At 43.9% G+C, this 16,533-nt stretch overlaps 1 protein-coding gene across 12 annotated transcripts in view; it reads left to right on the top strand.

Moving 5' to 3' along the window:
• The window catches only part of PHF21A (PHD finger protein 21A), a 133,901-nt gene extending 124,576 nt beyond the window's left edge, over positions 1-9,325 (top strand). For 9 of the 12 annotated variants that reach the window (XM_050710770.1, XM_050710768.1, XM_035539241.2 and 6 more), the window contains exons 15-18: positions 3,445-3,600; positions 5,265-5,340; positions 5,673-5,776; positions 7,733-9,318. In XM_050710770.1, coding sequence (XP_050566727.1) covers positions 3,445-3,600; positions 5,265-5,340; positions 5,673-5,776; positions 7,733-7,987 — 591 coding nt within the window. In that variant the 3' untranslated portion in view covers positions 7,988-9,318. Of the gene's footprint in view, positions 1-3,444; positions 3,601-5,264; positions 5,341-5,672; positions 5,777-7,732 lie in introns of all 12 variants that reach the window. The other 3 variants (XM_035539246.2, XM_035539247.2, XM_035539245.2) reach the window with 2 other exon arrangements.
• Positions 9,326-16,533: the final 7,208 nt, after the last annotated feature.

Genomic DNA, 16,533 nt, shown 5'->3' with positions numbered 1-16,533 from the left:
TTTACCCATCTTTAAAACATTTTTGCACTCATTTACTGAGAAGGTCTAATTCATATAGGCTTTAGAATGGAAGTTTGATGTTTAGTACATAAATAAACTTCGCTTTTAGCCAACCTGTAAAAAATACAAATCAAGCACTCATCACCACAGCCCAGAAAGGCCTTCTTGCCTTTCTCCTGAACTGTGAATGACAGAGATGAATTTTGAAGGGACAATGAAGCAGGAACTTGAGATGGGATTGGAGATAAGAGTAGAGGAGTAGAAACTAGGAATAGAGCCTGGGGAAACAAACAAAGTAATACAGTAGGCACGGTTGAACAAATCTTTTTTTTTTTTTTTTTCTGTCTGGCAATTGGCTGTGAACCATTTGGTTATGGGTGATTCTCCCTCACACAGTAGCATATTCACCTGGAAGATGGCAATTGCCTTTGACAGTCAATTACTCAGCAGCAAGAATAAAGCAAAACTGTTCTCTGTCTAAAAGTCTCTATTCTAGTGATGGTTCAAGTCTGTGGTCACAAAATGCCTTTTTATTAGTAAATTAATAAACGGTCCAGTTGAGAAGAGCATTAGAGAACATGCAGATTGCAAAGTCAAACCCATAAATGTTAGAAAGTGCCAAGATTATTATTGCTTATGATAACTTAATTCACTTACATCATGCATATATATTATGATCATCTTTATTTATGTGGTCTTGCACAATTGTTGTCACAGAATATTTAGATTTCCCATGTTATTCCAGTGAAATGTACATATACATATATATATTACATATTCAAACACATAAACTACATATACTTTGGATATGACACTGTATTGTTCAGTTCTATTCCTAAAGCCAGGCACTATTGCTCTAGCCACTGTATATAAAAATAAACTGTTAGCTGTTCAAAAAGCTTTAATTTGCTTTCTGGTTCTCTTGGTACAGAGGAAACAGCAAAAAGTGACCTTAAATCACCTTTTATACTGTCTCTGTCCTGAAATTATTCTTCTGTCTGTTTAGCCTGCAACGTATGTCCGAGCATTGTCAGCTAGCTCTGCTCTAACATAAGTTGGCTGCATATAGTTTTCACAGAGCTGGTCCAGACACTGAGATTAGTGGGGCGCATGTCACATCACATTCAACCCCCTTCATGCATATATTTATTTACTGTCTAGAAAACCTGGGGCATTTCTTTGGAATTGAGCATTGGCTGGGATTTGGTATGTCCAGTTATTAATTTTGAGGAAATACCCTGAATTTTGTATTATTGTTTTGACAAACCAAAAATAGGACTATGGATTTTGTGCACGTGTTGCCATCCTGATGTGTTCAGCCACACTGCACGCTGACCAGTTGTATTACGTCTGGATTTAGTGTTCTGTTGAATTTAGAAGGCTCTGGGTCTAAATTTCTAAATGTCACCACCTCAAGAAGCAACAGTTTGCATCTCTTGTGTAGGTCTCTTTCTACAGGATACTAGATATATCAGTTTTGGTTTTCAACACACCAATAACTGGGCACCTGAGCCAGATACCAAATGCCATTTGTAGTCCGTGGCAACCGAAGGCATCTTAACAACGCATGTAATACTCTAGAATGAGAATTTTCTTGTAAAATGTGCGAATTTCGCTCTTAAAAATTTCATTAGGTTGCAGAGGATTTTGCATCTTAGCTTATGTCACATCTCCTGTCTGCCTTCTTTTCCTTACTTGTACTGGCAGAATGCTTGATGGAGGAAAAGAAGTTCTTCCCAGACTGGTTACACAGATCACTTCACAAGAAGCATGAAGTGTCACTCATTTCATTCTTCTGTTAACACGGAAGAGCTCTGTGGTAAAGCATGAAATAATACCGTAACCCACCTCTCAATGATTCCTGGAGTTACGGAACCAAAACATGCCACTGAAAATTCACTAAAACTTGATCTTTTACAAAACACGGCATCAGTGCTAACCTTGGGAATTAAGAGAAGAATAGCATTCCCTTCGGAGAAAGGCCTCATCAGCAATAGAGCTGCCAAGCAGAAACCTTAGCAGATTGCCTGTGTCTCATTCTTCTAATATGTTTAATATTTTATCCACAGTAGAGGTTAGCATCATTTTTCTTGTCTGGCAACTTAATGTGTAAGTGCATGGCCAAGTCCGATATCATTCCAAGATGATGGAACTTATTCACACACTTGAAAAGACCGCACGGGTCAAAATGAAGCACTGCGAGTGCTGATAGCATGTATATACAGAGGGAGTGTATATGCGCAGTTTGACTCAACACATGCATCTTAAGATCACAGTCTTGCAGATGTTGTGCGTGTGAAAAGTTGGCTGAAGTCAGTGAGAAGTGCATATTTCTAACTCCAGATGGGGCCTAGAATATGTCAAGTTGCCAGAAAAGGCCACCGGTGGAGAGGGGAGAGGGGTTCGGATGCACCTTTCCTGCTCTTTGGGTGCTAAGCCATTTTTCTTTCATGCCTCTTTGTTCAAATATCCAAAGAACAAAGGAAAACAAACAAACACCATCACCACCACTACCCCAAGCATGAGATGGGAGTAATAGGAGGAGAGAGAGAGAGAAGAAAAAGTGACAAAAATTAGACCTATATTTCTGGGGAGTTAATGGCTTTAGAAAAGAAATTTCTCTAAAGGTGATAAAGTAGTAATTTGGACTGGATTTTGTTAAGAGAACTTGTCAGTATGTTTTCAACTCTTTCTGGGGGAGAAAAAAAACACAGACCCTTAGTTAGAAAGTCTCTCTTGCTATTCTTTCATCTTGTCTCTCAACCTATGTTAGTGATGAAACATAGACCACTGTCTATAGAGAAAGAGAAAATATTGAGTCATAGCTTATTTGGTGCAACTTGAGGTAACCTGTGCGAGGTAAAAAGAATTATCTCAGAACATATAATTCATTCTGTTCTTTTTCATTTACAAGCAGAGCGCCTTTTCCTTCCACTTTCATTTTTAAAGGTGACCTAAATATTTGACAGTGTTCTTTTAAGTCACTCAGTTGGGGTTTCTTACATACTATTACTGGAAAGAGACAGCCTCATCAGCATTCCCAAAGTGAAGTTGTGCTTACATCCAGAAATGAGAAGGGTTAAGAAGGAGAATAGCTCATCATTTTAGGCCAAAAAAAAAATCAGGGTAAGGGGGGAATCTAAAATAAGACAGGCTATGGGGTATCAGTTGTTAAGAGAAGTTTTGGTAATAAGTGTTTGTTGTAACATTTTACCCTGGGAGGACAGAGGGAGTGTTTGGGAAGACAGATGTCAGTGTTACTGACATCATGCCTGGTTTTCCTGTTTCACCTTCTAAAGAGGGCTTGACCATTTGGAACCCCCTTAGAAATAGTTTGTGCTGTAAACTTTGCATTTAACAATGATGTAGATGTCAAAGGTCAAAGTTCACTTTTTGCCTTCTCTCTCTTTCTCTCACCCTCAACCCTTCCCCTCAATTTTATAGGGCGATATCCATGAGGATTTTTGCAGTGTTTGCAGAAAAAGTGGGCAGTTGCTGATGTGTGACACATGTTCACGTGTTTATCACCTGGACTGTCTGGACCCGCCTCTGAAAACCATTCCCAAGGGCATGTGGATCTGTCCCAAATGTCAAGACCAGGTATTGTTTGACAGACAGTGTTATACACAATGCACTGTAAAGATTTTTCCAAGTTAAAGAAAACAATCATATCACTTGGCTTACTTATATCAAGACAGCCTGACACTGAACAAATTTATTTGGTCTGCAACAAGGCTTGTGTGAATTTGATTTGATTACATCTGTTGGAATGCGTGCAAGTACAAAACCGTTAAGTTTTACTCCCAGACTTGGGGTCTTTATTTGTTACCCTTGTGGTTTTACTCTTTCTGGGCTGAAGCACACAAACTTTTGGGAAAGGTTCTCTGCTGCTCATAGAAATTTTCCTGTTCATCCCAAGCTCGTTGTTTCTTCAAAAGTTATTAGCATGTTCTTCTGGATAAGTAAATAAAACATTTGTAGAAGCCTACATCAAGAGATAGAGAAAATATAAACCTCTCTTTGGTTATATAAATCAAACACCAGAGAGGTTGACTTCAGTGATCTCTTTAATAACGTTGTCCAGAATCAGTGTAACGAGGATGGACAAACAGCTTGGTTCTTCTTTCTTCCAGATCCCTTTGTAAGAGTACACAATGGAAACGAACAGATGATATTTTAATATTTTGTTCATAATTGCATTGAGGTTACAAGACAAAGAAGTAAACTACTGTATTCATAACCTTTTTGTGGAACTCCAGAAATTGCAAAGGGTTGCTCTTAATCAGCAGCCTGAAGCTGTTAGTGTTCTGTCTGATTTAGCATCTTATTTAGTCACCCACATGACCTTTGGTTAGCCAGATGGTAAAGTAAGAAAACAGCCTGGCATATGATTTGCTGTTCAGGAGAATGAAAAAGCAAAACTCAAGTGACTTGGTCAGTAGTTGCAAATGAGGAGGGAGAGTTACCACTTTCCTATTCCTGGTCTTGTGTTCCATCATGTAACCCTTCTCTTTGTATTTCAGTGATAGGTTCCACAAAATTATGGGGAAAAATGGGAGTTATTTCACTGTAAAGTGACCGAGTCCTCTATCTTCTGAGACGCCCCTCTGGTTTCACATGTTAAAAAGACACAGTACATTTTTCTTCTCAAAATAAAGGTCCTTAGGAAGGAACATGTTAGGAAGGAATATGTAGGTAGGAATATGTTAGGGAGGATCTGAAAGGCATAAATGGGTTTTACCCTTATATAAAGAGGATTTGGCAATTATATTAAAATGATTCTAGTAAGAAGGGCAGATAGGACAGTTTCATGTTTTACTAGCCAGGAAGTGTGGTATTTGAATGTATGGTGTGGAGACTGCTCTGTGCCATGAGAAGTTTTCTCCCAGAACATCTGAGATCAGCAGTTTGTCTGAACCATGAAATAATGTTTGTCTCCTGGCAAGTTTGAGTTCAGATACATTATCTTTTCATTCCTCTTTTAAGTTGTTCAGTTTCATTAGTAGAGTTTATTTGTGGCTATGGAGGGAATTTGAGAAAATGCTGACATTTGTAAGAAACAGGCCTCCTTTGTGGGAGCTACAGTACAGTTGTGAATAATTCCCTCTGTTAAATCTCAGAACAGGTCTGCAAAGCAGACATGTTAACAGGGCTCAGACTAATGATAGCCATAACGAAAATCCTCTGCCTTTCCCTCTTTCTCCTTTTTCTTTTCCTAGGAGTAGATTATTTATCATCTAAATCTCTACACACTTTTCTTTCAGATGTTAAAGAAGGAAGAAGCAATCCCGTGGCCAGGAACTTTAGCAATTGTTCATTCATATATTGCATATAAAGCAGGTAGGAAAATGGGGAGCAACACCTTTGCTTCAGTTTTAATACTGGAAAATGTTGTTGAGGGAATGGGACAGAATGATACTTCCTTTAGAAAAGGAAATTAAAGGGAAAGAACCTTAATCACTAGTGAAGTGTAAATGGCAGTCAAAATATTTATTAAGCTTTCTGTGGTTCTTCTGTGTACAGGTGAAACATTGGGTGTGATTTATTGCAAAAGTTGTTGAATTGATTTTAAACACCCCCTTTAAATGAAACAGTTCACAGCCTCTATCCACAGTTGTAACAGAAACAATTTAAATATTATTTCTTGACGTGATGAATGTTCTGTTTTGCAGCAAAAGAAGAGGAAAAACAGAAACTACTTAAATGGAGTTCAGATTTAAAACAGGAAAGAGAACAACTAGAGCAGAAGGTCAAACAGCTCAGCAATTCCATAACGGTGAGTATTGCCCTCCCAAATAACTCTGCACCTGTCCTCTGGTGCCAGAATTCAGAAAGAGAACTGTAGAGCCCATGTGCTACACCTATCTTCCACTGGTTTTACTGAGAATTGAATGGGCTCTTTCCTGTGTTTTTTTAGGACTTTGGGGAGCAGGAATGAAATGCAGGCAACATATACTTACAATGAGTAACTTACACATGTTCCATGCGGACTGTGCTGTATGTACTGTAGACATACGGTGACCTATAATAGCAGCAGGTGACAAAAATGACCCACAGCATTATCGTCTGTGGGCAGCAGATAAATTCTAATTTTCCAGTGGCTCACTTAAGTTTGAATAGTTGGGCCCCTGTGTATAGTAAGAGTTACATTCTCTGCATTTTCCAGACATTCCTAGTACAAAAGTGACCGTTTACTCACACCTGGCTCTTGGGCTCCTGACATGTTGGCTTGGCAGTCAGCAGCTGGACTGTGCATGCCTCTGCATATTATTAAATGGACATTGTCATACTTCTATCCAGAAGCTGTGGTTTCCACTTTAATTTATCACAGTAATTGGAACATACATATTAATTTGCTCTTTCTTCTCACCTTAATATGCAAATCAGGCTCTTGAGGTGCCAGTGTAAAGTTTGAGGCCCTCACCTAGCATAGGCTGAGTCTTTATCACAGAATGAAAAATACTGAAATCTATGTGGCAACTCCTGTAAGGCTGGATACGTAAGTACAGACTTGTTTTTTTAAATACAGATGTGCTGTGTGGTCTCTGTGTCTTTACCTCCTAGGCCAAAAGTAAGCGTCCCATGCTTAAAGACCTCTAAATGCTGATGATACAAGTAAAACAACTATGAGCAAGTAGGTGGTGAGAGATGCTGGCTAGCGGTTCTGGAGACTGTCGTCTTCTGGTTATCAGTAGCTGGGCATAAACTGAGCAGCACTAGAGCACTAGCACCATTTCTTAGTGATGTACACAGGCAGGGGCAAGCCTTGATAAGAGGGATTGATAGTAGGTAAGGAGAATGGTTTATTTGCTATGATCAAGCCATCGCTTATACTTTCATTGGAACTGTCCAATAAAGGCGGATTAGATCTAAATTTCGTAGAGCTCTTATGATGCCAAGAGCTGTGTGTGAAAACAGTAAAGCTGAAACCAACAGTGTCTGGAGATCAGCATGGATAAAAGATTTGAAAAATGTAAGAAGGTTGCCATTTCCATGTAAGAACCTGAATGTTATAGATATAAAGTAGCTACCATCTCCTTTTTGAGAGTTTCAGCTATAGATACAAGCAGTTTTTCACTCCTGAAGCATCATTTGTGGGCATTTTTTAAAGTTATCTTACCCTGACTCTTATCTGATGAGCTGGCTATTGCTTCTAAGAGAACTAAGTGGTCGCAAAATAAGATTTTCAAATGAGGAAGGGTTTGTTTTTCTTTTCAAGTGTCCCTTTATTTATTGAGAGGAGGAAGTGATATTCCTGCTAAAGCATATGTGAAAGCAAAGGTTGTATCCCATTAGTTGCATGCACACGCACTGTCAGCAATCAGCTGCAGTAGGACGCCTGAGTTTGCACATCTGAGCTAAAGACATTTCAGCAATGCAATACTACTAGAAAAATAATAAGAACATATACTTGGAAGTTTCCCTTCAAAAGGAACACAAAAGGATGGAGCTGTCTGTGTTGATTTGCCAAGCACCTTGGGATGAAAGGGCCATACTGGGTGACAGCTACGTACTGACAATTTAATTCCACAGCCTGCAAATATGAATTCTCCTATGATCGCAGCTCTGAGGCTCATTTTCTTCTAGGCTGAAATTATAGGTGACATTGTAGCTGCAGTCTTTTCTGAGTACTTACGTTTAGATCTGCAAACGCTGTATTCCTTCTCTTACCTTCTTCCATTCATATGAGGGTAAAGCTTGAACTTACTACTGCTTTTTGGTCTTGCTGCAGAAATGCATGGAAATGAAGAACACCATCCTTGCAAAACAGAAGGAGATGCACAGCTCCTTGGAGAAGGTAAAACAGCTGATCCGCCTCATCCAAGGCATCGACCTTTCAAAACCCATAAACTCTGAGGTCAATTCAGTAGCCATCTCCAACGGCATGGACTCCACTAACAATACTAATGCTGCCACCTCCACCTTAGCCCCCTCCCCTTCCCAGAGCTGCATGGTGAACTGTAACAAGGGCGATGAGACTAAATAACACAGTGAAGTGCAGAAGGAGCCAAGGGAGGTGGCGGCGAGGAGGAGGAGCAAAATAACGAAACTCTAGAAAAGCAAAACCGGATTTCTTCTGGAAAGTGCAGAATTCTTTAGTTCTTTGGTTCCAGAGAGAGCGTGAAGATGCTTGTGCCAGGCGGCACCGGAGTTTGCCAATTGATCCTTCTTATTCTGTGTGTACATGCAAAGTTTGGATCATGTTACATGAATAGTGCCAGCTGGGGGTTCTTTGCCAGCACCATGCCAAGTGAAATAATATATTTACTCTCTCTATATTTTACACCAGTGTGTGCCTGCAGCAGCCTCCACAGCCACTATAGGTTTGTTTTATTTTTGTTTGGGGTGAGGAGCAGGGATGAGGGAGGAGAGCAGGTTTCAAATCCTTATTTGCAGAACAGTTTGTTTAGCTAGGGGAAAACAAAAACAAGTCCAAAGAGCCTGTGGGCTTTTCCTGTTTCTAAACTCTCAGTACTATTAAACCAAAAAAACAGAAATATAAATTATCAAATCCCAGTGCCCAGAAGGGACAAGTCTATCAAATAAGCAGTATTTACTATTGTTTAGACAGGAGATGTACAAAAGGAAAGGAGATGGACTTTTCACTGAGTAACCAGCACATGTACAGGCTGAAGATCTACTGTCCCAACAGCTTTGGGTTAATCCTATTTCTTCACATCAGATAAAAGACATGCTTTGCAGAATTGGTTTGGGTCCTCACACTCATCCAGAAAGCCTGTGTTGGGAATGGGAAAATAGAGGGCCAGAATCCAGGGTCAGCTTGGAGCATTGGACGGAGGTGTCCCAAGAGAAAATGTGCATCGATTACTTGAAAATGAGATTCCAACCCTTTTCTATATTTATAAACAACAAAAGTATCCTGAACAAAGTAGCACATGACCCAGATGTGTGAACTGAACAGAGAAATGTCCTTTTCTTTCACTTCCTTTCTCTTCTTTTGGTAACAAGAACTAAATAAGGAATAGAAAAGCTGTTTTTCAGGCTGACAGTCTAATTAAAGAGGTAGATGGGACCTTGCATGGTATAGATTAGAAGTAATAGTGTCAGTGAGATACAGTGAGTCTTTGTGAGTCCTTGTGTCATCGTTTTGGGCACTGTTTTTTTATGCAAGGGCAAAATCTTTGTATCTGGGGGAAAAAAAAACAAACAACTTTTTTAAATTAAAAAGGAAAATAAAAGATATTGAGGTCTTCCTAGTGTTACTTAAAATAAGATCAAGGTAAGAAACATTGTAAAAAAAATACAAAAGTGCTATTTGTTTCCTAAACAAGTGATTTCTATTAAAAAGGTGTCAGAACTGGAGAAAATGCTGTGTACCTAGAATTTTTTAACACAGACTTTGCTTATTTATGATGACATTCTGCTGTGTTTGTGTTTTAAGATCCAATGGGACAGCTTCCATAGATTATACCATACATGCTACTGGCTAAACTCTACTGAGAATCAAATCCTACAGTGTTGGATCTCACCCCACTTGGAGGATCCGCCAGGCTTGTCTCTGCTGTTACCATATCTCCCCCATTCTTTCACGTGTTTGTAACCCAGAGAAAGCATTGGCAGCGTGCTTTAGTACTTTCGTGATATAAACTGATTAGAGCTTGAGAACGAAAGACAGTGAGTTTGTTGAACTGAAATCACCTTCTGTTATATCTTCTTATTTAAGAAGTTCATCTCTTACGTATAATCTTTTCACTCTAGGTAGCAAAGCTTGCCTTGTGCTCCTGTTATTGTGGGGTCTATCTCAGTTTAGAATGCTGACTCTGGTCACTTCGGGTTGTGTCCCAGAGCTGCCCAGTTTTACTACAGCATGTAAATATTTGGGCAAACCCTGTTTCCATTGGAAGCACTGGCAAAACTCCCATTGCTTTCAGTGGGAGCAGAATTGAGCCTGGACACAGACGATGCAAGGCAGGGTGTGGTGCCATTGACAGCATGCACTGGGTGGCGAGGCAGACTTGTTCAGCTGCTATTCTTAGTGGAACAGAGAAAGCTTTGCATTTCACGGATGCGTTTCTGAGCAAGAAGTATCAAATACTCCAAGCACTACATAGCCTGAGAGAGTCCCTTTGCTGCCACAGCCAAGTACGCTTCTGCGGGATTCTTGGCGCTGTCCTCTTCCCTTTCCTTTGCGTTGCCCTTCTGACCTTTAAGGACTTTTCTTCCTTCTATAGGAGGGTGCACTATTTTCAGCTCTGAGCTCAGAACTGATATCCTGAGTTCTCACATTTGTCCGTGGCTTGGGAAAGCGACTCTTACATGCACTTCCCAGCTAAACTAGTGATAACCTCGACTCTCGGTTTTGATGTTTGAATTCTGTTCTGGAACCAGCAGAGCTGCAAGAATCAAACTGATCAAAGTAAAAATGTCCCTGCATCAACCCAGTTACCACTGGAAGTCATTACCACAGGGCAGCGACCCGTGGCATTCAAACAAAGGACTATATGTTTGAAGGGATGAGGAGAGAAAACAAAGTGGTTATGAGCCTTCTTTCTCTACAATATGAGCCAGCAGTTAGTGGCCAGGTACTCAGGAGAAACGTCCTTTTTGGCCAGGTTGTTGTTCTCTAGTTGGTCACTCGGGTAACTCTTACATCTTCTTCTGAAGCATGAAGTACGTTCCCAGTAAGAGACAGTATCTTTATGGTTCTCATGTTCTTATCTCTAATGTTATTTTCTGAGCTCTCTTGGAAGCACTGCACTATCTGGGGGTAGCAAACTGTGCCTGAAGGCTTGAGGGTCCTTCTGTTTCTTTGCCAGTTCGAGAAGGGATGGGAGTGAAATCCACCAGTAGCTACATTTACATTTGAGCACAGTTTCCCAGCCAGGAGCTGTTAAAACAGCTATTACTGCTTTTCCAAGGCATCTGGTTGTGTCTTGAATCAGCGAACAGACTTTTACATCTCTCTTTTCTTACAGCTTTGTGTTCCAGGCTGTCAAAGGACACCTTTCGTTAATCATCACCTAGCAGAGAAATGACCTTAACTTAGACTTTTTGATGCTGCTGGGTAGTTTTCTTGCTCCCCGATCCTGTTTGGACACTCTCCCTACTGGCTCTGCAGCATTATCGGTCAATAGGCAGAGAGCATTCCCAGGGCTGTGTTGACACTGGCAATGACGCTGCTACACAGACACAAGTAAATTGGAGCCATTTCTGCCCAATTAGCAACAATAGGGTGGAAGGGGGATTGGCATTTGCTAAATACAGAGGAAAATGTGCTTTTTTTCTACCTGCCCTAAGAGGTTTCAGTGAAGTGAGAAATTTAAACTCTGACAACTTTTAAGCTCAAGCTTGTCTTCTGGATTTTTTTCCTCTCACGTATTATTTGAGATAGGCTGAGTTTGTGTTAAAACTTCTGCTCCTTGGGAAGCTGTCATAATGACTGGCATTTTGTATTTCCAAACCACCATACAGGTAATAACTAATTCTTATGTCATTGCTTGTCATTAGTGGGAAATAAGTGGCTTTTAAATCTCTGTTATAAAGGAGGAGAAGATGAGACCACAGAGGAAGCTCATATCAGAGGAGTTCCTGGCTCTCAGCCCAGTGCTAAGGGCTTTAAGAAGTCATCCTGCTGCTTCAACTGCTCAGAAATAGAGTAAGAAATGCAGAAGTAGTTTTCCCTTCTTCTTGCAATCTGTTCTTTAAACAGCTGGAAAGGCGTGTTGTGGTCAAAGTTTGAAAAGGAGCATGTGATCTGGCTAGGAGAATTAGTCTTATCATTAGTATTCTCATTATCTTGGTTTAGTGCCAGCAGTGTTCTTAGTGCTGTGCAAAACACAGTAAAGGCAATACCTCCAGGCATGGATGGCAGGCAGGGTAAGTGGCATGGGTGGTTCTTCGAGGACATCGCTGGCCAGGAGTTACCGTGTTGGTAGGGTAAACTAACGGTTTGTGTGAGCAAAACCAGGATTTTGTTCTTTGTTGCAAGCGAGTTTGTGTCAGTGAGAACACGGATTAAAAGCTGCCTGCCCAGAAGTTAAAGAGCATTGTTACGATGATCATTTTATGGGCAGAGTGTTAGTTGTTTTGTTGGTGGGAAAAATCACATTGTATTTTGTCCTTCCTAACTGACCAGGCTTGAGAAAGCAAATCTGTATTCCAGCTGTCTAGAAATGCGTACCTAATTCTGACCTCCTTGGCTTCGAATCGTCTTCTTCCCTGTATTGTTGCAGAGGCAGCCCCAAAAAGCAATATGATCAGCATTCAGGAGGCCCGGAGTGAAATCTCCCTCTTAGTCCCACCAAGCTGTGGCAGCCCGCAGTACAGGGAGTAAACTCTGACATTTCCTTCTCATGTGGATGCAGAGAAAAATATTTGTGAATTTGCAGTGCACGTTTCTCTTTCCTTTTGTTTCCCAGCTGGGTCGCCCCTGCCCTCTTTGCTTTTGAACCACCACTGATGAATACATCTTTTTTAATGAAATGTATTTTTAGAAGATCATATTCAGATGTCAAACCAAAATTCACTCTTTTGCCGGGGGCTTCCCCCTGTCAGCTGCTCAGATGACCACTGAAATACTGATACTATACGTCCTGGTGGAGCATGCCCCTTTGGGCAGACTTTGTTGTGTCTTTTCAGAACTGTTCTGACCCTTCTTCACCTCCATTTGTCCTCCTTTGGGATTCTGAAGATCCAGAGTGAGTTCAGCCTTGCTGGGCTCCTGCAGAGTTTTCTGGCAAGCATGTAGAAACTCTTCTGAAGAGTCAGGAACCTGGAGAAGGAGGAAGATGTTTTGTCTGCAGCTAATTCATTTGGTACTGAGGCGTGCCTGGCCAACAAACTACCTCAGCAAAGGCCACTCCCAAGCACCATGTGGATTCTGTAGTTTCTGTCCTTCAGAAGGCAAAATGTCTCCAAAGAAGCCTTGCAACAGCCAGCTAGGTACCGGTCTCTGAATGCATGTGAGCGAGCCTTACAGCAGCACATTATTGGATACCTGTTTTCAGTGATCAGACCTGGGCCAGGGAATGCCCTAAAATCAGGTGGGGTCAGGAAAACACAAGAGCTGCAGACATCTTGTCTCCAGGTTATTGCCGTCTTACTCAGATCCTTCTTTAAACCTCAGTCCTGTTTGTAACACCTACAGAATGGAATGTAATACTTGAAAATATGACTCTCATTATCCTTTGCCTTTAGCTCCCATTTCCCAGTGTTTATCTTTCATCTGGGACAAGAACCTTCTGCATCATTGTGTCTTGTATAGGCTGAACACATAGTTGAAACTTGCCAATAAAGAAAATTATTTATACCATGCGCTGGTAAGCTTGGTAATTACAGACCCATAGAAAGACAAAAACCTCTCCTGGAGGTTAATTTAAGATGTGGGCTTGTTTCAAAAAACCAAGACCTTACCTGTGTGAGGGTCTGTCTGTCAGTATTTCTCAGCTATGTGACGAGCGAGCAGAAAACAGGCTAGCCAAGAGCCTCTGTGCGGTGAAAATTGCTGTCCTGGAGCTTACTGCATGAGAACAGTAACTCGGGGCTTCTCCTCTCCCTGTGCCAGCCGTGGGTGCCGCAGGGACCAAGGAGAGACAGGAGGCCTCTGCCTAGAAGCAAGGGCAGAAGGAGGTGTGTAGGCCTGGAGACAGAGGAAAGGATGAGAGGAGGCAGGAGGAGCAAAGGAAAGGAAGATTACACGGGGTAAAGCAGAGCAGAGAAGGCATGGGAACAGATGAGAAGAAGGGAAGGCGAGGGTAGGAAAGGTCCAGGAGGAGCAAGAGAAGGCTCTGTTCTGAGGAGACACCTACAGGGTTTGCAAATTCAGTGGAAAGATTAGGAGAAAAAGGCTCTTATCCTACCTTGGTTTCTGACTCGGGTTGATCTGTATTCCAAAAGGACTAATTGTAGTGGGAGTTATTGGCTGCAGGTGCAGAAGGGAGCAGGCACTACACCCCCCAGCTCTGGTTCTACAGCCCAAGTCGTCCCATCCTGACCACAGTGCTGTCTGACTTCGTGCTACAACGTGGGACAAGGCAGATCAAGCAGTCAGAGCCTGCTCCAATCTGGACCAAACCAAGTGAAAATTTTCCCCCGGCTAGAAATATTCCGGGGACTGCCAGCGTGACTGCACCTTCCTAGTTCAACCGTTGTGGTCAGCCTGGTTGGAACCAGCGGCAGCCTCCAGAGGTGCTGGGTCCGGTGTGTGAGGAGGGGACAACGCCGGGCAGGACCTGTGTGTCAGGTACCTCTCAGCTGCCTCCCGGGGGATCTGCACGAGGTTCCTGCTCTCTGACCTGCTGCATTGGGCGGTTCTGTGCCAAAACCACTCTGTTTTCTTAGGATCTGGCTTCTTGCAGGACACTTGTGGAAGAGCGGCGCAGCAGTGCAGTGGGACAGGGACATGCCGTAGGTGTAAGGTAACCCTGCAGGAGCTGATGCTGCAGAGCCACGTGCACCAAGGCAACCTGAAGCAGCAGCCCACAGGGTCCCTCCTGGGAGAGCTGCTGGCACAGGCTGTCAGGAGGGCAGGAAGCCCTCTGGCTCTGTTCTTCACCCTGTAGGATCCAAGCAAGCAGAAGGGCCCCGTGCATGTCGCTGGGGCGGGAGGCGAAGCAATGCGCTGCGCAGGTCCACGCCAGTGGTCACCCTTGGTTTTGGGTCCTCAGTGCCGAGGGTACCCTTGCTCCTGGTCCAGATCTAGGCCCTGCAGGCTGGGCATACCAAAATTGAGGAGGGGAGGGCACTTAAAAGAAGGAAGGATCCCTCTGTACCTTGCTTTCCCCACCGTAAAGCAGCCGATGGCAATGCTGACACTGCTGAGAGAGGCTTCTCGTGGGCTGCGAGTGCTGGAACAGGCACTGCTGAAGAGTAGGTACAGCAGGGCTCAGTGCTGGCGTGTTTCTGCTTGTCCTGGGCTAACGTGTAATTTCTAATCATAGTCTCATGCACTTCTTCCTTTAATTATCACTGGCATCAGAACAGTGGTTGACTCTAGAGCCAGGAGTGGTGTCTCACCCGGCAGCGCTCCCTTCCAGAAGGTACCTTGTCTCTGAGTCACCGCTGATGCCACGTATGACGGGCAGCCAGGGCTCCGTAAGGGTTGTTTTTTTTTTTTTGCCACCACCTCAGCCCTGAGGCTCAGGTAGCTCCCAGGCTCAGCCCCACCAGAACCAAGAGGCCGTCGTACCCCCATGGCTGCTTCGCTCCAGACCCCCCCCGACCCCAATGCTGCTCGTAGCGCAGCCAGGCTGTTGGCCACCTGTAGCAGGCCCAAAGAAGCAAAGTACAGGAGCGCTGCTGCAAACTGCATGAAATGAACATTAAGCAAGGTAACCGGGGCGGGGGGCGGGGGGGAGCTGGCTAGTGCTAACCTGTTCAGGCTCTGCAGAGCAAGGTAACTCGCGCAGAGGAAGGAAGCAGCTTTGCTGCATCGACAGCAGTGGGGCCGTGGCGCAGAGAAGTGTTGGTGCTTGCCTGGAGGGCTGGTGCAGTATTTTGTCTTCTGGGGGCTGACCGGCTCTCATCTGCAAGCACCCACCGTGTCTTCTGCAGCGCAGGCAGGCTGTGCAGGAAGCGGAGCTTATATCAGAGCATAATCAGGCCCTGGTGAGGGCTGCACGTTCCCGTGGTCATGCCAGCACCATCTCAGCAGACTTGTCGCTGCCACCATGCCGCCCCAGTGCCGTGCGTTGTCCTCCTGCCCGAGACCGGGCTGTAGACGGGGAGCCCAGGCTGGGGGCTGACCCAGAGCTCGGGCCGCAAGGCGCCACGTCTCAGCCCCGCCACGTCCCGAGGTTCTCCAGACGCTTTTTGCTGACAGCCCCCAGTTCTGCTCCATGGGTCTTCCGTCAGGCGCTGCCTTCACCACGCTCACCTGGGAGCCTCCGCTCCCTGGCAAGGAGCAGGGGGTGCCTGAGGCCACCCGTGCCACGTCCCAAGCTCGCAGGTGAGGGCACGTGAGCGTGGCTGGGCAGGCAGCCGCCGCAGCACTGCTCCTGCACGAGCCCTGGCCGGACGCTCCCCTCGGGGACACTGGTGGCAGGCAGGCTCTGTCCCCTGCGCTGCCCCCAGCTCCCTCACAGTCTCATATCGTTGCAGGCCTTGGTGTAAAATACCCTTTCTGAGCGGTCACGCTGTCCTCACAGAATCACTTAATGAGAACACCGACTCGTGAGCTGGTTTGTTTTTTTTTTTTTTAAATATCTCTATTTTTTTTAGCCTGATGCTCATAGTGATCTGCAGTCTCTTTGCTGCCTTCAAGTCCCTTGTGGTTTCAGTTTTGGTACAAATGTGTTTAGATTTTAGCAAATTAAAGTTTGGGGGGGGAGGGGGTACAGAGCATCTGATCAATTTGTATTTATTTATTTTAACATTTTACTAAATAAAACACAATAAAATCTCTTGTCTCCTTAGCTGTATTTCGCAGGAGGGGACAGGAGGCCCCGCGAGCCACCCCGGGGACAGCGTTGCCCACAGAGGGAGGGCCTCGGAGGGCAGCTCTGTGGCTGTGGCTCCTGCTCGAGGTGGTTTTGGCAAGGCTGAAGGGCGCTGCCTTCAGCAGAAATGAATTTT

The sequence above is a fragment of the Cygnus atratus genome, chromosome 5, assembly GCF_013377495.2.
Source record: "Cygnus atratus isolate AKBS03 ecotype Queensland, Australia chromosome 5, CAtr_DNAZoo_HiC_assembly, whole genome shotgun sequence".
NCBI classification, from domain to species: domain Eukaryota; kingdom Metazoa; phylum Chordata; class Aves; order Anseriformes; family Anatidae; genus Cygnus; species Cygnus atratus.
This window is presented reverse-complemented; position numbering and strand designations above follow the sequence as displayed.